The 26,407-nt window shown below is 44.4% G+C and overlaps 1 protein-coding gene and 1 non-coding gene across 8 annotated transcripts in view; both read left to right on the forward strand.

The window, feature by feature from the left end:
• The window catches only part of BCAS3 (BCAS3 microtubule associated cell migration factor), a 613,911-nt gene that overhangs the window by 14,252 nt on the left and 573,252 nt on the right, over window positions 1-26,407 (forward strand). For all 7 annotated transcript variants that reach the window (XM_055130825.1, XM_055130821.1, XM_055130823.1 and 4 more), the window contains exons 4-5: window positions 3,444-3,519; window positions 17,035-17,141. In XM_055130825.1, the coding sequence (XP_054986800.1) occupies window positions 3,444-3,519; window positions 17,035-17,141 (183 nt within the window). The remainder of the gene's footprint in view (window positions 1-3,443; window positions 3,520-17,034; window positions 17,142-26,407) is intronic.
• Window positions 16,060-16,325, forward strand: LOC129403971 (small Cajal body-specific RNA 13). The gene has a single exon (XR_008629591.1). It is a non-coding gene; the product is annotated as a small Cajal body-specific RNA 13 (non-coding RNA).

The raw sequence follows: 26,407 nt of genomic DNA on the forward strand, positions 1-26,407 counted from the left end.
TGTTTAAAATAGTTTCAGTTTTTATGGCTATTGATGGTCATGGTTACGTGTTTTGGGGCCCACGCAGCAGTGCTTAGGGTTGTTCCTGGCTTTGCACTCAGGAATTACTCCTGCTGTTGCTAAGGGGACAGGATAGTTCAGCTGTGTGAAAGGCAGCTGCCCCCCTGGCTATACTATTTCTGGGGTCCTGATTCTCTGTTCTAGTGATTTTTTCAGACTATGTAACATTGAGAGGATTTTCCTTCTAAGATCTTTTGGCAATTGAGAAAAAGTTCTGATATATAATTAGGAAGCTTCCTGCACTTGGTGGCTATTCATTGATGCCACTGAATTCCTTAGTGTTTTTTATTATTTGGTTTGGAGCCACGCCCAGAAGTGCTTAGGGCTTCTGTCTCTGCACTCCTGGCAAGGGGACCAAGTGGGGTGCTGGCTCAAGCCTGGGTCAGCTCCATGCCCTACCTGCTGTGCTGTTGCTGTGCCCCCTGGATCCCTGAGTGTTTTTCCCATTGTTTCTGTTGCTCTGGCAGAGCTGTTTCACGCCCCTCTCCCTTGCTTTCCTGCATTGGTGGGGTGGGGTGCCTCCTGCTGGTCGTCAGGCAGCACCACAGGCTACAACTTGTGGTGGGAACTCAGACATGCCAGTGTTTCCAGGTCGGGGGTGCCTCTGCAGTCCAGCTCCAAAAAGTGAGACTTCAGTTGTGAAAAGATTTAAGACCAAGGAAAATGAGGGTGAAGTGGTCAAAGATACAAAGTTGATAAATTATAGTAATAGTGCAGGTTTTCTTCTTCTCCAAAAAGAACTTACCCGTTTACATCTCTTTAAAAAGTTGTTAAAATTTTTTATTAAGGGCCAGAGAAATAGTGCTGTGGGTTGAACTCTGTTTTTTGAGTCACATCCCGCAGTGCTCAGGGCTTACTCCTGGCTCTGCACTCAGGAATTACTCCTTGTGATGCTTGGGGGACCATATGGGATTTCGGGGATTGAACCTGGTCAGCCGCATGCAAGGCAAACGCCCTACCCGCTGGACTATCGCTCCGGCCCCTGGGTAGAACTCTTGCCTTGCACATGGTCTACCTGCGTTTGATCCCTGGCACCCCAAATGATCCTTTGAGTCCCATCAGGAGTAGTCCTTGAGCACAGAGCCAGGAGTAAGCCCCGCGTACAGCAGGTGTGGCCCAACTTCCCAAAATGTACATATTATGCCAGAGATCAAACCTTGGTCTCCTACATGCAAAATATATTCTCAGGCCTTGCGCTGTTTCCTCAGCCATAAAATATTATTGCATTTAATTTTTTTTCTGTGGTGCTGAGAATAGAACCCAGTATTTCATATATGCAAGGCTTGTACTCTATGTTATGTGTATTTATTAAGCAAAACATATAGTGTCAGGAGATAGCTCAAAAGAATGGATCAGCTGCCTTGCCTGTGGATATCTTGGGTCCATTCCCTAGCCACTGCCTAGACTGGCCCTGGGGTCAGGTCCTCAGAGAACTTCTTGGGGAGCCTTCTACCCAGGAAAGAAAAGTCAGTAAAGAAATGTATAAGAAGAGGGCCAGGAGCTGGAGCAATAGTATATCACATTACGGGTGTTTGCCTTGCGTGCGGCTGACCCAGGTTCGATTCCCAGCATCCCATATGGTCCCCCGACACTTCCAGGAGTAATTCTTGTATGCAAAGACAGGAGTAACCCCATGTGCATCGTCAGGTATGACCCAAAAAGAAAAAAAAAAAGAGGGCCAGAGCCATAGTTCAGCAGGTAGGGCTTTTGCCTTGTATGGGGCTGACCCAGGTTTGATCCCCAGCATTCCATTTGGTGCCCCGAGGATCGCTAGGAATTCCTGAGTGCAGAACCAGGAGTAATCCCTGAGTGTCGCCGGGTGTGGTCCCCAAAGCAGCCAAATTAACAAAAACCAAACCAAACCAAAATCCCAAAACAGACAAAAAAAAAAAAAGTGAGAAAAAAGTGTTTACACAGTAAATCTATTATTAAAGTAAACTTGTCTTTTAGTAGTGTTTTCAGTGACCATTAATGTTGTATAGTATAGTATGGGGCCTGTATATTGGCATGGAAATTTAGAGCAGGTCAAATTGAGAGGTCTGGGCTAGTTAAATATATATTTTGTATGTTTTTATGCTTTCTGGCTTGCTCAAAGGACTATGCTGTGCAGTGCCGGGTCTCACCCCCGCCCCGACCTTGCTCGGCACGCAAAGCTTTTGCTTCAGTCTGTGGCACTCTCCCTGGCCCAGCTCTCGTAGCTTTTGGCACAGCTTATGTTAAATAATTGCTCTGTGAGCATAGTACCTTGATAATTGAAAACATTACAGCTCTTTGTTGACATTTTAATGCTTGTAAGTATATTTAATCTTAAAAACTTTTTTAGGGGGCTGGAGCGATAGCACAGCAGGTAGGGCATTTGCCTTGCAGGCGGCCAACCCGGGTTCGAATCCCAGCATCCCATATGGGCCCCTGAGCACCGCCAGGAGTAATTCCTGAGTGCAGAGCCAGGAGTAACCCCTGTGCGTCACTGAGTGTGATCCAAAAAGCAAAAAAAAAAAAAAACCAAAAACACACACAAAAATTCTTTTTTAAATAAAGTTTATATTTTATATAGAGACTTCTGCTATTGAATGAATATTGTTGACACTTTCCCTTGGCCTTACTGCTTATCTTTGTGTACCTTGCAGGCTTGCATGAACTAGGGTTTAGAAACCAGATAAGATACTGGAAAAATAATCCCTTATTTCCCCCCTCCACCACAAGCTGATCCATGGCCCCTAGCCAGCAGTGGAGAGTAGCAGAAAGTTCTTGAATTCTCTAGATGGCGTGTAGTTGCTTGATCATGAATGCCAGGACATTTATCTGTTTGTGGCTAGTCATTGCAAGTAGGGACCACGCCTGGCAGTGCTGGGAGAGTGGGGCCTGTTGTGTCAGGGATCTTGATGCGGGTTTGCCTGCATGTGAGCCACACCCCTAGTCCTGCTTCTTGGCTTCCTGTTTGTAGGCTGGTATAGGGAATGCCTTTGAATGATGCTTTATCTTATACTATAATCATTGTATTTTATGTAACAGCAGTTTTCCATTTGGTTGAAAAGGCTACCATAGTTCCAAGTTTTGCTCTTGGAATAAAGTGTTTAAAAAGGGTCTTTGAGTGATAGTACAGCTGCAGACCTGGGTTGTATTCCCTGCACCCTGTATCGTCCCCTGAGCCCCACCAGGAGTGATCCCTAGCAAGAGTCAGGAGTAAACCCTGAGCACCGCTGGTGTGACTTCAAATCAAAAGCAAAATAGAGCAAATGTTGAAGTGTAAGCTTGCTCCGAGATGTAAGCTTGATGTTGAAGATGGGAGGGATAGAGTTCGTTTTATTCAGAATACTCTTTTTAACATCAGTATTATTAGAGCTATAAAATTTTTTATTCAAATATTTTTGTTTCTCATGCAGGCTTACAGCGGAACTCCTTTAACAGAAGAAAAGGAGAAAATAGTTTGGGTCAGATTTGAAAATGCAGATTTAAATGGTATGTATGGTCTAAAGTTTTTAGGAACACTACCTGTGGAGGTTGATAGTATTCCAAATAGAAAATTCTTTGTTCAGATTACTTTCCCTCAGTGTAGCTTTTCAGTTTGAACAATAAACTAATTTTCTTTCTTTCTTTATTCAGTTTTGGGCCACAGGCATGTGTTTGGGGACTGGCTTCGCCCAGCACCAGCACTCTGGCGCTCAGGATACCATGTGGTGCTGGGGATCAAACTGCAGTTGGAGGCATACAAGACACGCACCCTATCCTTTGTTTTTCTCCCTGGCACTAAATTCATTTGTGGGGAGGGAGCTTTGGGCCACATATGGTGGTACTCAGGCAGTTTCTGACTCTCTGCTCAGGAGTGACTCCTGACAGTGCTCAGTGGACCATAACCAGTGCTAGGGCTCGAACCAGGGTCAACTGAAGCAACTCTGCAAGGCGAGTGCCTGCTTGTACTTTATCTCTGCACAACCGCCCCCCCCAAGTTTGTTTTAAATTAATAACATTACCTAACTTGACTCATTGATAGATCTCATGCTTTGTGTATATGAGACCCTGGGTTTGATCTCTGGCACTGAGCAAAACAAGAATCACCTCAAACCAAACCAAGAAAAATAAAAGAACCTAACTGGGCTGGAGAGAGAGTGCAGCAGGTAGGGCGCTTGCCTGGAAGGCAGTTGACCTGTGTTCAAAATTTCTAGCATCCTATAAATTCTAAGCACTGCTAGGAATGACCCGGGAGCACCTCTGAGTGTGACCAAAAACCAAAAAAATAGCCACGGTATAAAAACTTAATTAGAATCAATATTGCACTAGACTAGATGAGTCATAATGCAACTGTACAGAGTTACTAGCCTCAAACATAAGAGTGAGTGAGAAAAAATTTCTTGCAAGTTATTAGTTAGGGATGGAGAGAGATAATTTATAGAGTTGAACATCCGCTTTGCGTGCAGGAAGACCCCATGGCGTCCCTAAATGCCTCTCAGGATAAAGTGCCTTCAAGCTCTGCTGGGTGTGACCCAAACCCAAACAAGTTAGTCAAGTTTGGTCTTTTGTATAAAATTTATAACTATCAGTGTTGAGCTTTTTAGCCTGAAATTTTGTTTTGTTTTGCTTTTTTGTTTTTTGGGCCACACCCAGTGATGCTCCGGGGTTATTCCTGGCTCTGGCTCTGCACTCAGCAATTACTCCTGGCCATTCTCTGGGGATCATATGGAATGCTGAGGTTAACTTGCACGTAGTTAACCCAGGTTAACTATGGGCAAAGCAAGTGCCCTATCCACTTACCATTCTCTAGTCCTGAATTTTTTTTTTTTTTTTTTTATGAGCAGAATTTATACTAACCCAGAACCTGTTTGTCCACAGAATCCTTCCACTTCATGGCCCTGCCTGTGTGTTGTTCTGGCTGCCATGACTGCTGTCCTCTGACTCAGTTTGAGAGGCTCTGGTGAGCCACTGAGCAGGATGCTGGGAAAAGTGTATTAGATCTCTTTGTCTGTGGCGGCTTTTCCTCAGGGGTTCTAGCTCCCCCTGGGCAGCACTCTGCTCTCCGTGTCTCCCTGGCCTAGGAGAGTTCTTGGCTTCCTGCTATCAGTTCAGTTGACTGCCTCAGAGTTCCTTTTTTTTTTTTTTTCACTTTTCAGCTGTTCTGTCACCTCTGTAGCTTGTTTATTTTCTGTGTTAAAAGTTCCCGATTCTGGGGCTGGAGTGATAGCACAGCAGGTAGGGCGTTTGACCCAGGTTTGATTCCCAGCATCCCATATGGTCCCCTGAGCACTGCCAGGAGTAATTCCTGAGTGCAGAGCCAGGAGTAACCCCTGTGCATCACCAGTTGTGACCCAAAAAGCAAAAAGCAAAAAAAAAAAAAAGTTCCCAATTCTGAGTATACCCAAGTTTTTCTTTCCTGGTTGGGTCTTGAAGAGAACTTATTCTTGAGTCTGCCTCCTTTAAGACTTAATATGAGATAATGTATTTTTTAAAAAAATTTTTATTAGTGAATCACTGTGAGGTAAAGTTACAGACTTACAAACTTTCGTGCTTATGTTTCAGTCATACTATGGTTGAGTGCCTATTTCTCCACCATTGTCCATTCTCCACCACCAATGGTCCCAGCATCCCTCCCACCACTCCCACCCTATCTTCCCCCCCTCACCCCCGCCTCTCGCAGGGCATTCCCTTTCTCTCTCTCTCTCTCTCTCTCTCTCTCTCTCTCTCTCTCTCTCTCTCTCTCTCTCTCTCCCTCTCTCTCCCTCCCTCCCTCCCTCTCTCCCTCCTCTTTTGGGTGTTGTGGTTTGCAGTAGAGGTATTAAGTGGCCATCAGGCTTGGTCTATAGTCTACTTTCAGCCCACTTCTCCCATCCTGAACGGGCCCTTTTAGCACCATTTGCTTGGTGGTTCCTTCTCTATCTGAGCTGCCTTTTCCCCCAGCATGCAAGGCTGGCTTCTGAGCTGTGGAGAAATCCTCCTGGTACTACTCTCTACTGTCTTGGGTGTTAGTCTCCCATTCTGTTACTTTATATTCCACAAATGAGTGCAAAAGATACTGTATTTTTGTTTGTTGGTTGGGTTTTGTTTTTGTGCTTACTCCTGAGTATGCACTTAGGGATCACTCCTGTCTGGCTTAGGCGACCATAAGGGACGTACTAAGGCAAGCTCCTTATCCGATGTACTATTGCTCTAGAGATGCTATAGTTTAAAAATTCTAGTGAGGGGCTGGAGCAATAGCACAGCGGGTAGGGCATTTGCTTTGCACACAGCTGACCCGGGTTCGATTCCCAGCATCTCATATGGTCCCTCAAGCACCGCCAGGAGTAATTCCTGAGTGCAGAGCCAGGAATAACCCCTGAGCATCGCAGGGTGTGACCCAAAAAGAAAAAAAAATTCTAGTGAACATCATGGGTGCTGACATTTATGGTTTTGGTGCCCACAGTTCCCTTACCTCACTACCAGCAAACTCAGAGCTCTAGATCAGCTGGGACTAGGTGGAAGGGATGGCACGGGGAGATACTGTAGTTTTTAAAGCACTGCTGTCCAGAATAAGAGACACCAAGGATCACTTTTACATATTTATTTTGAATTAATTTTGGATTCCCTTTAGCTGGTTCATTCAAACATAACTTGTTAGGCTCTCTTTAGGAGCAAACGAGTGCCTCTTTTACATGGGTGATTTAATAGTTAATAGATGAACTTTTCCTATCATTTCTCTTTGAAAGCTTATTGTATAGTTTTTTCTCCTTTTTAAAACAATTTCTATATTTACTAAGGTTGTGGGTGTTCTCAAAGGAAAATCTTCCATTTCTTTTATTCTCTCTTCCTTCCCCTTTTTTCTTAATAATTTTAATTGTTTGTCATCTATTGTTCTCTTTCATCTTTACCTCCTGCTTACAAACTCCTCGTTCCTTCCTGGAGGTGTTTTTTTTTTTTTTTATATATAAATGTTATATTTAGGGGAATTTTTGTCCTGTTTGTTCTAAACAATATCTTTATTATTTTCTCATCACTTTACTTTGTTTATTTTTAAATTGACATTCAGTATTCTAACATCAATCTTACCACCATTGCACCGCCCACCACCATTATTTCCAATTTTCTCAGCCATCCCTTTATCCTGCTCCCATAGCAGACCCTCAGTAGTTTATTTTATATTGTTATAAAAAATATGTTAAAAGAATGATCAAAAAACGTTTCCTTATAAGCAAGTGAAAATTGTTGTAGCTCGCCATGGAGCCATTTAGCCCTTGTATAAGAGATTACTCACATGTTTTTACAGGTCAAGCCTTCTGTGTTTATATTTTGTTAATCAAGATTGGTTACATTCCATCCAATCTGGTTGCTACTCTTGATTTATCAGTGTTGTAGAGTTTGAGGTATTACATGGCCACATTCGTGGCCGCATACTCCAGGAAGTCCAAAATTTTTGACAGGGTGATACAGCTAAAGTTAATTTTTTTTTTCTTTTTGGATCACACCTGGCAATGCTCAGGGTTTACTCCTGGCTCTGCATTCAGGAATGACTCATTCAAAATGACTCATTCAAACTTCTTTGACTCCACACTCGTGGAGGTGCTCAGGGGACCATATGGGATGCTGTGGATAGAATCCGGGTTGGCCATATGCAAGGCAAGTGCCCTACCTGCTGTATTATTGCTCTGACCCTTGCCTTTTGTGTACTATCTCTCTAGTTTCCTAACAGCATTCAGGGACTACCCCCAGGGATACTTGGTTACTGGACCTGGATGGTTTGGTGGTATGGTACTATGATGGTGCTTCTTGGACTAGCAGTGCTGGGGACCACAAGGTCCACCAATGACAGTACTCAGGGGCCTTTCAGTACATGGGATTGAACCTAGGTCCTTGTGTGTGCGAAGCTTGAGCTTCTGACCCCTGATTTATCTCCCTACCTCCCCCCAATAAAATTAAAAGTCTCAAGTGATGTTGTAAAAATGTCATCTAATATCTCTATGTAAGCTTTTTTTGATTTTTGTTTTTGTTTTTGGCTTTTTGGGTCACACCCGGTTCAGGGGTTGCTCCTGGCTCTGCATTCAGTAATGACTCCTGGCGGTGCTCAGGGGTCCATATGGGGTGCAGGGGATCGAACCCAGGTTGACTGCATGCAAGGCAGATGCCCTCTCCACTGTGCGATCTCTCTGGCCCCAAGCATTTTGTTTTGTTTTTGTACCACACCGAGCAGTGCGCAGGGCTTCCTTTAGCTTTGTGCTTAGGGATCACTCCTGGCAGTGCTGGGAGGATCACGTGGGTTGCCAGGGACTGAACCTTGGTCGACTGTGTGTGAGGCAAGCTCACTATTGGCTATCACTCTGGCCACTGCTTAAGCATTTTTACTTAAAAAAATTTTTTTTTTTTAATTGAGTCACCATATGGAAAGTTACAAAGTTTTCAGGTTTAAGTCTCAGTTATACAATGCTGGAACATCCCTTCACCAGTGCACATATTCCACCACCAAGAATCACAGTATAGCTCCACCCAGCCCTCCCACACCCCTAGCCTTCCCCATGCCCCTAGCCCCCCACCCCACCTGTGTAACTGATAAATTTCACTTTACTTTCACTTTGATTACATTCAATATTTCAACAAAACTCACTATTATTGTTTGGAGTTTCTCCCCCCTAAAGTCGAACCTGCTGAAAAGGAAGCATTTGATAATTTGTTTTCCATTGCTGAGAATGAAGAGATATAAGGTCGAGTGACTGCACTAGCGGCCTCACGGTTTTGGGTTTCTGCATTTTAGTATTTTAGTAACTAAGTCCAGAGAAATACCTGCCGGAAATTGCATCACTGCAAACTTGTACTTCTCAGTTACATTCCACGTATGAGTGCAATCTTTCTATGTCTGTCTAAAACATTTTTTTTAATAGCAGGTAAGAATTGCTGAGTGAAATTCTACAAAGCCCCCCCTTTTAATTCAAAAAAGTTACACCTAGAAATATAGGTAGAATGTGCTTGAAAATTATTTCAGTATCATATATGCCATTGAATTTAAAATACTCATCTAACGTAAGAGTCCCATATTCCAGTGATTTTAATTATACTTTCTTTTGGCGGGTTTGGGGCCACACCTCTCTGCTCAGGGGCTAATCCTTGCTCTTTGCTCAAGAATGACCCCTACTGGTGCTCAGGAGACCATATGCAATGCCAAGGATTCAAACCCAGGTCAGCTGCATGCAAGGCGAGCATCTTGACCTGTGTAAGATCTCAATGAGATTGATTTATTGCACTTCTAAATCTATAGATTATATATTCACATGTTCTTCAGCCTTTCTGCTCGCATTTATGATGTATGAAATTTTGACTTTTTTTTTCTTTCGTGGTTCCAGGAACCCAATCTAGGGCCTGGTATGCAATCTACCCCGAGCCACTTACCCAGCCCCTTGTCATGTTTTCCCTTTTGTTGTTGTTTATGTGTTGCATCCACACAGGGCCCTGGGTTCCCTCTTGGCTGTGCTGGAGAACCATACCTTGCTGGGATCAGTAAGATTCCTGTATGTAGATGCTCTCCAGTCCTTTGAGCCATATTCCTGAGCCTTTGTGTTCTTTCTTTCAAGAATAATTTTGGGGCTGGAGCGATAATACAGTATTGGAGGGTGCTTGCCTTAAATGCAGAAAATCTAGATTCAATCCCTGATACCACATATTGTTGCCCCAAACCCTTCCAGGAGTGATTTCTAAGCACAGAGCCAGGAGTAAGCCCTGAGCACTGCCACACGTGGCCCAAAACAAAACAAAATAAAGCATAAAGAAGGTTTCTTTTCTTTTGGCGGGAGCAAAAGTACAGAGGGTAAGGTGCTTGCCTTGCATGTGGCTGACCTGGGTTCAATCCCTGGCAGCACATATGGGGACTTCCAGGAATGATTCTTGAGAGCAGAGCAGTGAGTAAGCCCTGAGCACAGCCTAGTGTGACTCCAAAACAAACCAAACTAAAATCAAGAATGTTTTTGGTTAGGTTTCTGTGTGTCCACCGGAGATACTTTACAGTTGGATGAAAATTTGATTGTAAGAATACTGGTGTCACCATTCCCCTCCAAAAAAGCTAGTAAGGACTGACTTTTATACTGATTGGCATCGCTTAGCTGGCCTGTCTGCCTTGCCCCTAGATGTGCCGCTGCCAGCGGGATTGTTCTTGATTTTTGTGGTCTTTCATCTTGCTGGTACTCTAGGGAAAGAGGGTGCAGTTCCCCGGATGGTTGCTGTACTAGAAACCTGCTTCTATATAAAGTAGTTAATTATCCCTGGAGATTGCAATAGGTCTTCAGACTTTTTTTCCTCTTTGTCAAAGTTAGAATTTTAGATTAATTTATTATTATTATTTTTTTTGTGGGCCACACGTGGTGGTGCTCAGAGACTGTTCCCTGTGTGCTTGAGGGACCATGTACTGCCAGGGATAGAGCCAGACTGCCTGCATGCAAAGCTTGTACACTGGCCCTTTGTACTGTCTCCCTTGTCTTTATAATTTTTACTTGTAATATACTTAATATTATAAGTATATTATTAATATATTACAATATTATAAGGAACTGTGTTATGAAGTTATAGTGATCAAAACTGAATGGTACTGGGGTCGGAGAAATAGTATAGCAGGTAGGGAATTTGCCTTGCAGCAGACCAAGGTTCTAATTCCCAGCATCCCCTATGGTCCACTGCCAGGAGTAATTCCTGAGTGCAGTATAGGAGTAACCCCTGAGCATCGTCTGTGTGACCCAAAAAGACAAAAAAAAAAAAAGGACCCCCAAACAAACAACATCCTCCCCTCCACCCCCAAAACAAAACAACAAAACAAAATATGAAAACAATCTGAAACCAACTGAATGGCACTGGAAAAAAAGATAGACACTCTCATCATAATGGATCAGAATAGAATACCCAAGAACAAAACCCCATATATATAGATAGATAGTTAATTTTTGATAAAGAAGCTGAGAACACAAAATGGACTAAAGATAGCCTCCTCAAAAAATAGTGCTGGGGAAACTGGTTAACTATGTGTAAGAAATTAAAACTGGATCCATATCTTATATCTTACACAAAAGTGAGTTCATAATGGATCAAAGACCTTGAGATCTGACCCAAAATTGTAAAGTGTATTGAGGAAGATAAAGGCAGAACACTCCAAAATTTGGACCTCAAAGGAGTCTTTAGTGATCTGATACCACTGGCAAAGGCAAAAAATAAAAAATAAACAATTGGGACTACATTAAATTAAAGAGTTCCTGTATGGCAAAAAAAAGAAAAACACGGTTAAAACTGAAAGAAAACTTACTGAATGGGAAAAAATATTCTATTCAATACATCAGATAAAGGTTTGATGATATCCAGAATATACAAAGTACTCACAAAGATCAATAAAAAAGTTTCAAAAATCCTATCAGAAAATGAGGAGAGGAAATTAACAGACACTTTTCAGAGGAAGATAGGCAGATGGCCAGCAGACACATGGAAAAATGCTGATCATCACTTATTTTTAGGAAAACCCAAATCAGCACAACAATGAGATACCATTTCACACCAGTGAGAATAACACATATCAAAAGCAGTAGGAACTGTCTGTGTTGGGGATGTGATGGAAAAGGAACGCTAGTCATTGCTGGTGTGAATGTTGTTTGGTTCCACCTCCAGAAAACTTAAAATTGAGCTGCCAAATGACCCAGTAATTCCACTTTTAGAATTTGGGCATCTATCCTCAGGACAGAAATTCATTCTAAAGCATGTATACACACCATTATTAACTGCTGCACGCAGTACAATAGCTAAGATATGGAATCAACCTAGGTGTCCAATGACAGATGAATGGATTATGAAGATGTGGTATATATATGTGTGTGTATGTTATATAATATACACAATGGTATATTATGCAGCTGCAAGGAAAGATGAAATCATGCAATTTGCTATAAACTGGTTGGAACTGGAAGATACCACGTTGAATGAGTTAAGCCAAAAGAAGAAAGACAAATGCAGGATGATCTCACTTACCTGTGTTACATAGAATGACTGTATTAGGAAATGTAATGTAGAAATGTAATGCCTAGATCACCCTTGACTCCAGAGTTTGAGGGAGAAGGTCAAAGAAGAAAAGATATCAAGGGGGAAGGAAGAAGATGAAAAAGGGGAGTGATGGGAACAGGGGCTGGGGCCTCAGTTATACTGGTGATGTGAGAGAGTGGTAGGGCATAGCTGTATATCCAAATCACAGACTCATAACACCGAGAGCATGAGATCTAAGCTGCAACCACTGAGCTTTGTAAAGTGCCTGTCCAGGGGGCAGGTGGTGTGGGGGAGGGATGGAGTCTGGGAACACTGGTAGAGGGAAGTTGACACTGGTGGTGGGATTGGTGTTGAAATATTATATGCCTAAAATTCAACTATAATTAACTTTGGAAATCAAGATTTTTTACATACATTTTTTTTCCTTTCATAAAATGGGAAAAAAAGAAAGAATCATTCACGGTGGGACATGGGGAAGCATATGTGGCGCTGGGGATCGAATCTGGGTTGACTTGTGCAAGTCAACTGCCTTGCTCACTGTCCACTCTCTAGCCTTATATACTGCTAATGAAATCTTATTAGCTACTAACCAATTTAGAAGTTACAGTGAGCTTGGGACAGCGCAAAAGGCTGCATCACATGCCTTGTATCTGTGAGGCTCTTGAGTTTGGTCTCTGCTACCATATGGGCCCGGAGTACCGTACATTAGAGCCAGCCTTGGCATTGCCACATGCCCGTCCCTGCCCAGCATCACTAAGTGTGGCCTTAGTGGCCTCCAGCAATGCTGGCATCTAGCAGTGCCGCACGCTTGGCCCAAGTACTGAACTATCCAACCTGGACCTTGAGGGAACTACCCCTGCACCTGCCTATACACCCCCCCCCAAAAAAAAAAAGTTATGGGCTGGGATGTAGCACATTGGTAGAGAACTTAACTTGCCTTGAGGCCTTGGACTCCATTCTGGCACAGCAAAAACAGATCACAAAATTAAGTGTTTGAATTGAATTTTGCTCTGTTGATTATTCTGTTCCCACCTCCACAGAGGGAGTTCTGCTTTCCTGTGTGGACTTATAAGGGGGTGTCAGTTGCCCCTGGTTCCCAGGCTTCTGCCCACTTGATTATGCCTGATCGTGGTTGGGAGCTGGGGTGGGTGTTGATTGGCAGGAGCTACCCCTGGGGACCTGGGTGATGGGATTCTGTCATCCTACGTTTCACTCCCTTTTGGGGACCGTGGGCTTGTGGAGGGATCCACGTCAGGGAGGTGTTGCTTGCCTGCTGGCCTCTGGGGGGTGCTCTCCTGTAGTTGTGTCTGTATCCATGCTTGCTGGGGTGGAGGCCTTACAGTGCAGTCCCCGCACACATTCTGTTTGTGGTGCTTGCTTTGCTCGACAGGCCCCGTGCTAGGAGTCACATCCCACAGCCTCAGCGCTCTGCCTCATCTGCTGGAAACTGCTTCGGGACTGGGGGAGCGGAGCCAGCGGAGTCACCGAGATTGGGCTTGACCTGTCTGGGGTCTCTGGGGACCGGCCTTCTAGGTGAAGGCAGGCATCTTTGCCACTGATTCTTCTTCCGGCACTCTTCCTCTGTATTGAACAATTTCCCCCTCCCCTACCCACCCCCTGTGGGGGGCTGCTCCCAAGCAGTTCTTGGGGAGCCATTTGTCTCGGTACTGTGGGCCCATGAATCAGTACTGTGGCCTGGGACCCCCCAGGCCACACCCAGCAGTGCCTTGGGGCCCTGCAGCAGGCCAGCCTTGGAGCTCTCTCCTGGCTCTTTATTTCCATTCTTAGTCAACTGCTAATGTGGGCTTGGAGTTGGCTGGAGACACATGCTCGACAAAGCATGAGCGTGGCTTTGGGTATTGCTCCAAGTGCTGGAGCATATGTGTGGCCGTTGTACTAGGCCCCAGGTTCCAGCGCCATGAATTTCCCCAGTTCTGCTGGGCTCTGGCACTGAACCATTAGACCTGCCTCACCAGAACATGCTGGGTGGGGGTGGGTTGAAGGTGGGGGTGGGCAGAGTCGGCAGGGGGGAGGGTAGGGTGGGGATTGTGGGGGAGAACGGGGGAAAAGAGATTCGACTGAGTCAGCATTTAGAGTAGGTTTAAGAAAATCATAGAAGAAATGATAGACACTTGCTTTGGATGCAGCCAATCCCGGTTTGATTCCTGGCACTACATATGGGCCCTCCAGCCCAGCACCATCAGGACTGTCCTCTGAGCACTGCTGGATGTTGCCTAAACCTCCTCAAAATAATAAATTAAAAAAATAATAGTGGTACCAATTCAGTCTCACTGTGTGATTTTTTTCTCCCCCCTCTGTTAGAACTTAGCTGACATAGGGCACAAGTAGAAAGTGGACAGGCTTCATCTAGGACTGAGATTTTTTTCTGGTAGTGTGGGGGAGCATATACAGCTATTTCACAAAAAAGGATACGGACACGCCTGTTATTGACAGATATTAGAGATGTTCAAAGAAGTGTTAGTACAAGATGGGCCTGCAGAACAGAGAAGGCAGCCATGCCTGGAGGGGAATGGAGTCCAGGAGTGAATCATAGTAGAAATAGTTGAAAACATTTGCCAACAAATGTGATTTAGAGAATTGAATGCTTGAATTGGTGACCTTTTTTTTTTATCGAGACATAATTGATAAAATTGAATTGGTGATGAAAAATTTATCTTATTTTTTGTTTGTTCCATTTTGGGCCACACCTGGCGATGTTAAGTGATTACTCCTGGCTCTACATTCAGGTGTTATTCCTGGCAGTGTTTGGGGAACCATAATGGGATGCTGGGGATTGAACCTGAGTTGGCCGCATGCAAGACAAGCACACTATACTATCATTCTGGCCCCCCAAATTTATTTTACCTTATTTTAATTAATTTTTTTGCCCTCTGTACTGCTTTTACCCTGAGGTGTCAGGGTTTCCCAGGCCACTCTGGCAGTGCCTGGGGGACAGGTGATGAAAGGGATTGAATTGTGCCCCCATTTTTGCTGGGTATGTACAAACTGCTGTACTGTTGAATTGGTGATTTTGGGGTGCAGTGGTTTTGTTCAATAGAACATCTTTTATCCTGATTATGAAATAGATACTTAATATTCACTCTGTGAGTTGGAGAAGTTCACTTCCTCTCCTTGCCTGGGATCCCAGATGGCGCACTGTCTGCTTTGCCGCCGAGCTTTGCAATGGTGTTGGGGCCTTGAGCTCAGTCGGGCTTGCCGGGTGTGTGCTGGCTGCTGCTGAGCTATCGTCTGTATATTTTTGTAGCGTCTTCCAATATCTGAGGGTCACATTCTTTTCCATAAAGGAATGAGATTTTTGTCCCACTGCTAGGCAGACAAATGTTGGAAGTTATAGATGACTATACGTAATTCATATTGGTGAATTAGTATTATCATTTGTATACGGTCCTATTCCTAATATTAATATTTTCTAGTTTTCTAGTGAGTTTTTTTTTCTAATCTTCTCATAAGTATAGGTACTCTCTTTAAGAAAAAAAAACTATCCTAATAACTTCAGTGTCGTTTTATCTTCCACGCAGTGCTCAGAGACCCTGAGCCACCCCTGGAGAGAGCCAGCTGGGTGAGAGGGCTCAGTGCTCATGCCCCAGGAATCGGTGCTCCTCAAGCCCCGGGTCTCTCGGACTACCAGAGACCCCTGGTGAGGCTTGGGAGTCTCCAGGTCTACCCCTGGTGCTGCTAGGGGCCTCAGGACTGCACTGGGGGATGTGGGGCAAGAGTGGCATGCAGCGCCAGGGTTCCTACATGTGCCTGGACTCTAGATGGTTTCAGTTTGCTGCTTCTCTTTTCCTTTCTCCCGTTCTTCCTTTCTTCTTCCCTTCCTTCCTCCCCTTCTTCTTCCTCCCCTATCTTCCTCTCCTCCTTCCTGCCCTCCTTCTTCCTCTCTTCTCCTTCTTCATTCCCCTCCTCCTTGCTTCCCTTCTTTTCCCCCTCTCCTCTTCCCCTCTCCTTCATACACGCAAACCATGCACCCCATGACTGAGCTCTATTTCTGACCTCTCGATTGTAAGTAGAGATGATGCTCTGGAGCCTGGGAGCCATACAGGGTTGTTGGTACCTTAGAGCATACCGGACTTGCAGAAAAAGCATCCTCTAGGAAGCTGAAGCATGACGGCCCAAGCTCCAGCAATTTATGTGCAATTTTCCTCTGACAGTTCCTGTTGCCACGGGGATAAAGACCAGGCAGTGTCCGTATCTATTTGTAACAGTAAGAGAAGCTCTGCAGTCACAGTTGGGATATTGTTTAACAGATGGTGTGCTTTCTTTTGCACACTACTGCTGCCAATTAAAAACAAATCAGTATAAAGATTCCTTTCATGAAGGACAGGGGCAATAACTAAAAGAGCTAGGGTGCATGCTTTGCATGCTCTGGATTTGATCTCTGGCTCCACGATGGTCCCCAAGCACCAGTAGGTGTGCATTCCCACCAAATGATATCATATATATATATATGTATATATATATATATACATATGTACATATATACAAATATGTACATATATATACTTACCTTTCTTTTGAATGTTTGGACCACACACACAGTGGTGCTCAGGACTTATTCCTGTCTCTGTGCTCAGGTATTGTTCCTGGTGGTGCTTGGGGGGATAATATGTGGTGCTGGAGATGGAACCCAAGTCAGCCATGTGTAGGACAAGCACCTTGCCTGCTGTACTATTGCTCCAGCTCCTATGAAATATTTCTTAATTCAAAAAGAAAAGGCTGGTGAGAAAGCTCAAAGGGCGAGTATTCATGCTTTGTATGTGGGAGGTCTGGGTTCTATTCCTGACACTGCATGGTCCACAACCTTAGGGAGCAGAGTGCTCTGGTGAGTAACAAGCTGAGAACCCCTGAGCACTCCTGAGTGTGGCCCCAAAACAAACAGCATAAAACCCCAATGAAGCAATTATTACACAAATGCCATTAAAAAGCGTTGTTTTTCTTGATTTACATGGTTTCTTTTTTTTTCCCCGTTGCTGCTTTGTACTCTTAATGCAGATACGTCGAGAAACCTAGAATTTCACGAAATACATAGCACTGGGAATGAGCCACCGCTGCTGGTTATGATCGGCTATAGTGATGGAATGCAGGTCTGGAGCATCCCTGTAAGTATGGAGAGAGTGGCCTTCTGTAGCACCTTCCCAGCATGCCTGCTGATGGGACATTGGCCATGCTGTCACCGGGTCTCAGCCATTGATTTCACCGGCACTCACTGAGAGACGCCCCGTGTGCAGCATCGCACGTGCCCCAGTAGTGAGGGGCAGGTGGGAAGTCAGAGAGGCTTGGAGTGATGTGTCTGGGGCGGGAATACTGGGAATCATGTTATAGGCACAACTGTCGTTTTTCTTTATGGTGAGTCTTACAATAGGTATCATTGTACTCCTGCCCCTCCCCCCCGTGCCCTTTTTACTGAGGAGTAAACAGGCTTGCACAATGCCTTTTATATTATTTCTCTATTTGGGGTTACCCCTGGAAGTGGTTGGGGGCTGGGAATCGATCCTGGGCCTATCGGGAACTGACTGGTTCTTTCTGATGTTTATTTTATTACATTTTTTTTTAATTGAATCACTGTGAGATACAGTTACAAAGCTCTCCTGTTTGAGTTTCAGTCACACAATGATGGAACACCCAACCCTCCACTAGTGCACATCTTCCACCACCAATGTTCCCAGGATCCCTCCCTCCTAACCCTCCTCTGCTTCTAGGGCAGGCAATCTGCCCCATACTCTCTTTTGTATTGCTTGTTATGAATAGCATAAGAGGTTGCGTGGTCGCTCTTGCAGCTATGTGCTCCTAGAATTCTAAAATTTTAGATAATTAGGCTCTGAGGCACCCTGGTGAAGTCGGCCTGGCTTAAAATCTGGAGGCATCTCTGCAGCGAGCTGCTCAGTTTGGAGATTCTTTTTTGTGTCTCTGGATCATGGCTATTAAGGAGCTTAAGTAGCAATGGAGGCAGTTTGTGGGCGTGACCTCCAGGGTCCCATGGGCATGGGGGGGATAAGTCTGGCTCATCTCCTATCCCTTGAGGCCTGGAGTTTACCATCACTGAACCCGTGTACCTGCACTTCTCATTGGGGTCTGGAAGTTGGCGGCCACCAGGGTTCGGGGGCAAGTGGAAGGACAACGCCTGCTCCCGTCTGAGGCACCCCAGTGAAGTCGGCCTGGCTTAAAGTCCAGAGGCATCTCTGCAGTGAGCTGTTTGGTTCAGAGATTCTTTTGTGTATCTCTAATGTTTATTTACAGTTTTTTGTCTAGCACTTTGTGTCACCTCTCTTGGCCACCATTGTGGATTTTCATTTACACTGCCAGTGTTCAGAGAGCTGCTTTCATTTGACTTTGATAGCTGCCAAATAATTTCATCATTTGAGTTTTTCCTAATTTATTTATTTGCTATGTAAAAAGCTTTGCATTTCCCTTTTTGTTTTTGTTCTTGGCGGTGCTCAGGGCTTACTCCTGGCTCTGCACTCAGGAATCACTCCTGGTGGTGCCCATGGGACCATATGGGATGCCAGGGATCAAACCTAGATCAGCCACATGCAAGGCAAATATCCTACCCACTCTTCTCTTTTTTTCCCCTACCCACTGCTCTGTCTCTGACCCCACATGTCCCCCTCTCTTTTTTATATATATTTATTTTATTTTATTTTTGCTTTTTGGGTCACCCGGCGATGCACAAGGGTTAGTCGTGGCTCTGCACTCATTAATTACCCCTGGTGGTGCTCAGGGGACCATATGGGATGCCAGGAATTGAACCTGGGTCGGTCATGTGCAAGGAAAATGCTCTAATTGCTGTGCTATTGCTCCCCTCTCCTTTTTAAAACATTTTACAAAGTAGTGTAATACAAGGATAAACAAAGGTTATTTTTTGTCTCTTTGCAGGATAAATCTAAATCTTAAGGTAAATCTCAATTTTGATAAATGTTTCAAGTGGTCTAATATTAGTTTTGGTTTTCTTAATTCTACATGTTCCTCTCTGGGCTGAGCTAAAACAAAATCTTCTGAAAGAGGAAAAAGTTTAGTAGGATCATACCTTAGTGGGAGTAGAGTACTAACTTTATACTTTTTGTTTTTGGGGGGCACACCCAAACACCCTGGAACTTGGGGACTCTTGGTTTGGTGCTTGGGGTTTTCCCTGTGGTGCTGAGGGAACTGTGTGCTTCTTGGATTGAGCTTGGTCTTCAGCATGCCACGGGAACTCTCTGGGAGCTCAGCCCTTGGCTCCCAGATATCTTACTTTTGTTTGTTTCACTTAAATTCTGCTGTTTGGCATGCCTAAATATTATATCTTTCCCATAATTAGGATCTTGGAAAATTTTTCATGAGTTTCTTGCACAGTTTACAGCTGACAACCAACAGAATCTTAATTTGTTCCTTTAATATGTGCACTCCAAAACCTGTTTGAAGCATCCAGTGTTTCAACTATTTTGTTGCTGTTGTTCTTTTGGCTAAAATTATCTCTTAAAAGTGTTAGTTTAAGGGCCAGAGCAATTGTACAGCTAGAAGAGCGCTTGCCTTGCATGCGGCCTACCCGGGTTCAATCTGTGGCATCCCATATGATCCCCCAAGCACCTCCAGCAGTGATTCCTGAGTGCAAAGCCAGGAGCAGATGCCCTGAGTATCGCCGGGTGTGACCCAAAAAGCACCCCCCCCTAAAAAAATTACTTCAGATTTAATGAAATTCAGGATAAACATATTATATTTCATTTCTGAGTATTTCTGAGGGTCTGTGTGGTGCATGTGGTCAAAGTGGCCCTCTGCAAGTAAAGCATGTGTTCAAGCCTTTGAGCCAATGTATGAGGCGACATACAGTTCTGGGTTCCAGTGGCACAAGCATTAAGTAACAAGCACATTGGATTTCATCATTTCCTTAGTGCTAGAGATTGAACCCAGTTTTCATGTTTGCAAGGCCTTGACTTTACCATTGAGCCACATCTGTGACCTCGGGTTTTATAATTCTTTCACTGATTTTTTTTGTCTTTGGGCTGCACCTGGTAATGCTCAGGGCTTACTCTTGCCTCTGTTTTGCTCCAGGAATCATATGTGGTATTGGGAACTGAATCAGGGTGTTGCATGCAAGACAAGCACCTTACTTGCTATACTATGTCTCTGACCCTAATTTTTTTTTTTTTTTGCTTTTTGGGTTACACCCAGTGATGCTCAGGGGTTACTCCTGGCTTTGCACTCAGGAATTACTCCTGGCAGTGCTTGGGGGACCATATGGGATGCCGGGGATTGAACCCGGGTCGGCCGCATGCAAGGCAAATGCCCTACCCGCTGTGCTATCGCTCCGACCCCTGACCCTAATTTTTTTTTGCACTACACTATTTATATATTTCTTGGTTTTGGGCCAACCTGGCTGTGCTCAGGGTTATTCCTGACTCTGCACTCAGGGATAACTACTAGTAGGTTCGGGAAACCAAATGGGATTCAGGGGATTGAATCCGGGTCAGTTGCATGCAAGGCAAACACCCTACCCACTGTACTATCTCTCTGGCTCTATATTTTATTTATTTATTTATTTTTGACTTTTTGGGTCACACCCGGTGATGCTCAGGGATTACTTCTGGCTCTGCACTCAGAAATCACTGCTGGAGGTGCTTGGGGGACCATATGGGATGCCAGGGATCGAACCTGGGTCGGCCGCGTTCAAGGCAAACACCGTACCCACAGTACTATTGCTTTGACCCCTGGCCTTACATTTTAAATGAAAAATGTTATGTTTTGGTTAATAGTCTAGGTGAGGGGCTGGAGTGATAGCACAGCGGGTAGGGCATTTGCCTTGCACGCGGCCAACCTGGGTTCGAATCCCAGCATCTCATATGGTCCCCTGAGCACCGCCAGGGGTGATTCCTGAGTGCATGAGCCAGGAGTGACCCCTGTGCATCACCGGGTGTGACCCAAAAAGAAGAAAATGAGTCTAGGTGAACTTTGGTCTTCATATAGCCTCACATTTATGTATCATATGATTAGGCATTTAGGACCTGGTGTTATAGCTGCTTTTACTTATTTAATGTTGTATGGAGAATTTTGCTCCACACCTGGTGGTTCTGGAGGCTACTCTCGCTCTGTTCTCTGGGTCGTTTCCAGTGGTGCTCAGAAGACCATCTGTTACTGAGGTTTCGTGCACAGAAAGTGTCTCAAGCTCTCTCCAGTCCTAGTTTCTTGCTTTCAGGGATTGCCCTTATTTTGCAGAATTACAAATACCCTGCTGGTTCTTTATGGAGATAGAGTTCTCTTTGTTTGCTTTTAGAGATTGAAGGCCTGGTAGTATTGTTTGTAGTTTTTCATGCCAAGAGCATGGACAAAGGAATTAAAATCTGACTCTTTCTGCACCCTGCCCTGCAACCCCCACTCCCCGCTCCCCAAGAGAACTATTTCTAGGTTGTGATGAGAGGAAATTCTGTCAGTATGACTTTCATTCTTATTGCTCCAGAGTTTTGATCCATTATGTTCTTTGTTGACAGATTGAAGGCAAGAGAGGAAGCTAGAGCTTTAACAAGGAGGTTAGAGCTTGTGTGATTAGGGGGGTTGACCAGACGGATCGCATTCCTTTCGTGATTCTCAGGCTGCCCACTTGTTTCGGCTGTAATTAGAGGTATTGCGTTTAATAGTTTGAAGTTAACTTGTGTTTATCTCTGAGTAATTTAAAGGTCTGCCACATAAGTGACATTGCTTCTTTAAAGTAGTTCTTCTGCCCAGATTGGCTTTTAGAGACCCAAATCATTTGTTCCGTCTGAAAATGGCCATGGAGTTAGCTGTCCGCTCTCGGCAGCCCAGCCCTGAGGGGAGGAAGGCGCTTCAGGGGCTCAGAATTAGTGTGGAAGAACGTGCTTCTCTACTCCCACTTGAATGAGCTCGCAGCTGTGGTCCTTGGTCTTTTTGTTAACATCCGTGGTCTCTGTTGCTCTGTGCCGTGAGGCGGAAGCTATAGTTTTATAGATGGTGGCGTGGCACCACTTGTAAGAAGTAGGTAGGTTAGGAAGAGGAATTCAAACTCAGTTCTGACTAAAAATCCAAAAGCTCTTCATTTAAGAGCTGCACTTTTTTATTTCCAAAGCGCTTCGAGTAGTGTAGTTTTAGTTTTTTATTGTTAAAGGGTATATTGTACCTTTACCTCTTTCAGAGACTCTGGATTGTTATCCATTACTCTTACTGAGCCCCTCAGAACCATGTTCATCACTCATTGGTTATTTGGTGATTACTTAAGGATTGCCATGTGTTAGATGGTGGGGAGCTTATTTTGGTCCCTGCTTGTTTGGCTCTGTACTCTGTGATTTTTATGTAAGTGTGGGTCGGAAGAAAGTCAGTCCCTCTCCAAACCATATCTAATTTTTGGCTTCTAGTTTCTGCATAGGGTGCCCTTCTGTCGGTTTATGTAATTGCCCCACCTGTGAGTCTGAGATGAACAAAATGAACAGAATCTGGTTTAAACATTGGGGAAATTTGTCTACTTATTGAAGTACCCAAGTATGAAAGAATCTGAGGTGATGCTTGGGAGTGCAGTTGAGTTGAGTTAGTTCAGACATAGGATTGTGCAGATGTGGTGCCTTGCTGCCCAGCCCCTAACGTGTCTTGTTGGATGAGAGACCACTGCAGGGGTCTCTTTCCTGAGCTTTTAGGCCCCTCTTTTAACATAGAGGATGTAATGGAAGAGGGATTATGATGTTGATGCGATGGATCAGCATAAGAGCCTTTTCTCCAACCATGCAAATTATGTCATTGCCTCTTTCTCCTAAGGTAAATATAGACCCTTAAATTTTTTTGTTGGTTTATTTTTGGGCCACATTCGGCTGTCCTCAGGGCTTACTACTGGTTCTGTACGTAGGGATCACTCCTGGCAGAGCTTGGGGGATTCGATGCAATGTGCGGGATTCAACATGGAAAGCAGGGGTCTTAACCCCTGTACTAGCTCTCTGGCCCCATTTTAAAAGAAAAAAATAGAGTTCTTTATAAAGACTCAAAACTAAATAGTCTCGTGAAATGCAAATGAAAAGACAGCAATTACATACTTTTAGGACATTCTTTATATTCGATGATTTTTTAGTATTTCGGTTATTAACAGTATACTGTTATTAACAGTATGTCTGAATATTGAGGACTTAAAAAGCTGATCATTTATTGAACACAGGTCTGGGATAAAAATGTATATTTTGAATTAGCAATACAGAAAAGTTCTGCTTCAATGAAGTTAGTAAGAAAGAGATTTAAATACAAATTAATATGCAATCTAAAATGTATATGAAGAAAAGAAAAGAACAGGCTATGTGATTTAACAATAAGGCACTTACTTTGCACGTGTGAAACTCTTAATTTTATTCCTTGCATACAAAAAAATCAAGAAAAGAATGATGTTATGTAAGGAAATGGCACAGAAATTAATTAAGGGGGCCAGAGCGGTTGTGCAGCAGGCGCACCACTTGACTTGCATGCTGGCGACCAGTTTCAGTCCCCAGCACCCAGTATGGTTCCTTGAGCCCCGCCAGGAGTGATCCCTGAGTGCAGAGCCAGGCTTAAGTCCTGAGCACCATCAATGGTGACTCAAACCGTCCCCTCTCCCTCAGAAAAGAAGTGAATTAAGATACAGCCAAGGTAATATGGGATCAGCAAATAGTGCTGCCAGAGATTTTGAGGTAGAGATGTTATTTTTCTTTTTTTGTAAGTTTTTAAAAAAAAATTTTATTAGTGAATCACCGTGAGGTACAGTTACAAACTTATGAACTTTCATTTTTACATTTCAGTCATACAGTGATCAGTGATCATTTATATCCCTCCACCAGTGCCCATTGTCCTCCGCCAATGTTCCCAATGTCCCTCCCACCACCCCCACCACAGCCCCCACCACCCCACCCTGCCTCTGTGGCAGGGCATTCCCTTTTGTTCTCTCTCATGTTGGGTGTTGTAGTTTGCAATAGAGGCATTGAGTGGTCATCATGTTCAGTCTGTAGTCTACTTTCGGGACTCAGCTTTCAACCTGAGTGGGTCCTCCCAACATTCTCTACTAGATGTTCCCTTCTCTATCTCAGCTGCCTTTTCCCCCAGCATGTGAGGCCAGTTTCCAAGGTGTGGGGCAGACCTCCTGGTTCTTATCTCTAAGAAATGTTATTTTTCTATAGTTGGACGTTGATTCAGATTTCTTAAGTTTTTTTTTTTTTTTCTTTTTGGGTCACACCTGGCGATGCACAGGAGTTACTCCTGGCTCATGCACTCAGGAATCATTCCTGGTGGTGCTCAGGGCACCATGTGGGATGCTGGGAATCGAACCCGGGTGAACCGCGTGCAAGGCAAACACCCTACCCGCTGTGCTATCGATCCAGCTCCCAAGTTTTTTTCTTCTTGATACTGAATCTTTTCCCAAATAGCTTTTTGGTTGTTGTTGACTTTTAATTGAGAGGGAGGATATCCTTCCAAGTGGATGCTCTGGGGAGCCCAGGGCCATTCCTGCTGACAATCGGCTGAGTAGGAGCTGTGGAGCTGGGGACACCCAGGCCCTCTTAGCACTGCTCAGGGGCCATGAGGTGTCAGGGATAGAACCCGGATCAACAGCATGGAAAACGTGCACCTCTAATCCTTCTATTATCTGTTTGGCCCATGTGTCATTACATTTTCACTGAACTTTATCTTATATCTGTTAATCTTATTTAACACATTGCAGTATGAATTGCAAAGTACAGGTGTCAGCATATCTTCTTTTGTATACATTTCACTGACTAGAATCTAGCACTAGATTAATGTTTTTTGAGTAAAATTTACAGTTAGATGCACAAATATTAAGTATAAATTTAAACCTTGAACATACATTATACAATCATATATATCTAAATAAAAATGATCCCTGTCAAGATACAAAAAAATGATTTTTTCCCTTTGTTTTGTTTTTGGATCATACCCAATAATGTTCAGTGGCTCTTCCTGGCCCTGTGCTCAGGATTATTCCCTGGAATTGCTCGGGGAACCATATTCAGTGCCAGGGATTTGAACTGGGGCTGGCGGAGATGCAGAGCAAATACTTTAAGCCCTGTACCACCTCTCTGACCTGGAATTTAAAATTTTTTTCCTGTTTTACGTCACACCTGGTAGTGCTCAAGGCTAACTCCTGTCTCTGCACTCAGGGATCACTCGCGATGGGGGTCAGGGGACCTTATGGGTTGCTGGGAATTGAACCCGGGTCAGCTGTATGCAAGGCAAGTGCCTTTCTTACTATACTATCTCTCCAGGAATACTTAACCGTATAATCAGTTTGTATTCATTGTAACTCTTTGTGTAATAGATATATTTCAAAATCCACATTGACTAAATGTTTTTCTTATGGTGGTAGCGGGTTTAATAGAAAATTAGGAGAAAGGAAAACGCTATGATGCTAGTTTAAAGTCAGTTTCAGCGGTGTCTTTTTAGTTTGTTTTTGGTAGGTGGATAGTGCTGGGGTGGGGTAACTCCAGACCATGCAGTGCTGGAGACGGAGCCCGGGCGCCTCCAGTGCAAGTCACATACCCCAAGCTCTGAGCCATCATGAAGCCCTCAGCATTGTCAAAATGTGAGATGTTGAGATACTTCTTTGGTTTGTTTGGAGATTTTAATTTTTATTTTGCACCTAGTGGTGCTGGGGGATCACTTACTGGGGGAATCAGCAGTGCTCAGTGCTGACAATCGAGCACAGACTCTGCGTGCAGGTCATTTGCTTGACCTGCTGAGCTCTCTGCTTCAGATGTTGATCCACTGAACTAAGTTCCCAGTAACTGGTGAGACATTTTTCTCTTTTCACTCTTCCGTTTATTTTCATTGAATCATCGTGAATTACAAAGTCATGAAGTTATTCATCATTGGGTTTCCGGTGTACAGATTCCAGCTCCAGTTCACTAGTGGCCACTTCCCTCCACCAATATCCTGTTTTCCTCCCACTACCCCCTGCTGTCCCCGAGCCTTACGAGACAGTGAGAAGGAGAGAGATTTAACGATATTTTCAGATCTTTTAATTTTAATGTGTTTCCCCCCACCCCCTTCCGACCCCTTTGCTGCCGCTGTTATGAAGCCCAGAGCACTTAGTTGTGGTGCTTACGTGTTCGATTGTGGTGTGTGTGCCAGAAGCCACACATTTGGTTGCAGTGCTCCCATTCTCTGCCTCAGTGCTTGCCCCTATGCTCGCGGGGGTCACCCTCACATCCCGGTCGTAGTGCTCACTGCTGCTCTCATATGTGCTTGCCTGGGTTTGCATCCCGGCCGAGACCCTCCCCTGTCTTCACTTGCAGCACTTGCCCCCACACACTTTGGCAGTGCTCCCACCCTTGGCTGTGGTGTTCCGGGCATTGTGCCCCGAGGAACTGCTGGGGGACCGGTTGTGATGCCCATGGGTTAAATTGAAGATGAGACTCGAAGC

The sequence above is a fragment of the Sorex araneus genome, chromosome 3 (assembly GCF_027595985.1).
Source record: "Sorex araneus isolate mSorAra2 chromosome 3, mSorAra2.pri, whole genome shotgun sequence".
NCBI lineage: Eukaryota > Metazoa > Chordata > Mammalia > Eulipotyphla > Soricidae > Sorex > Sorex araneus.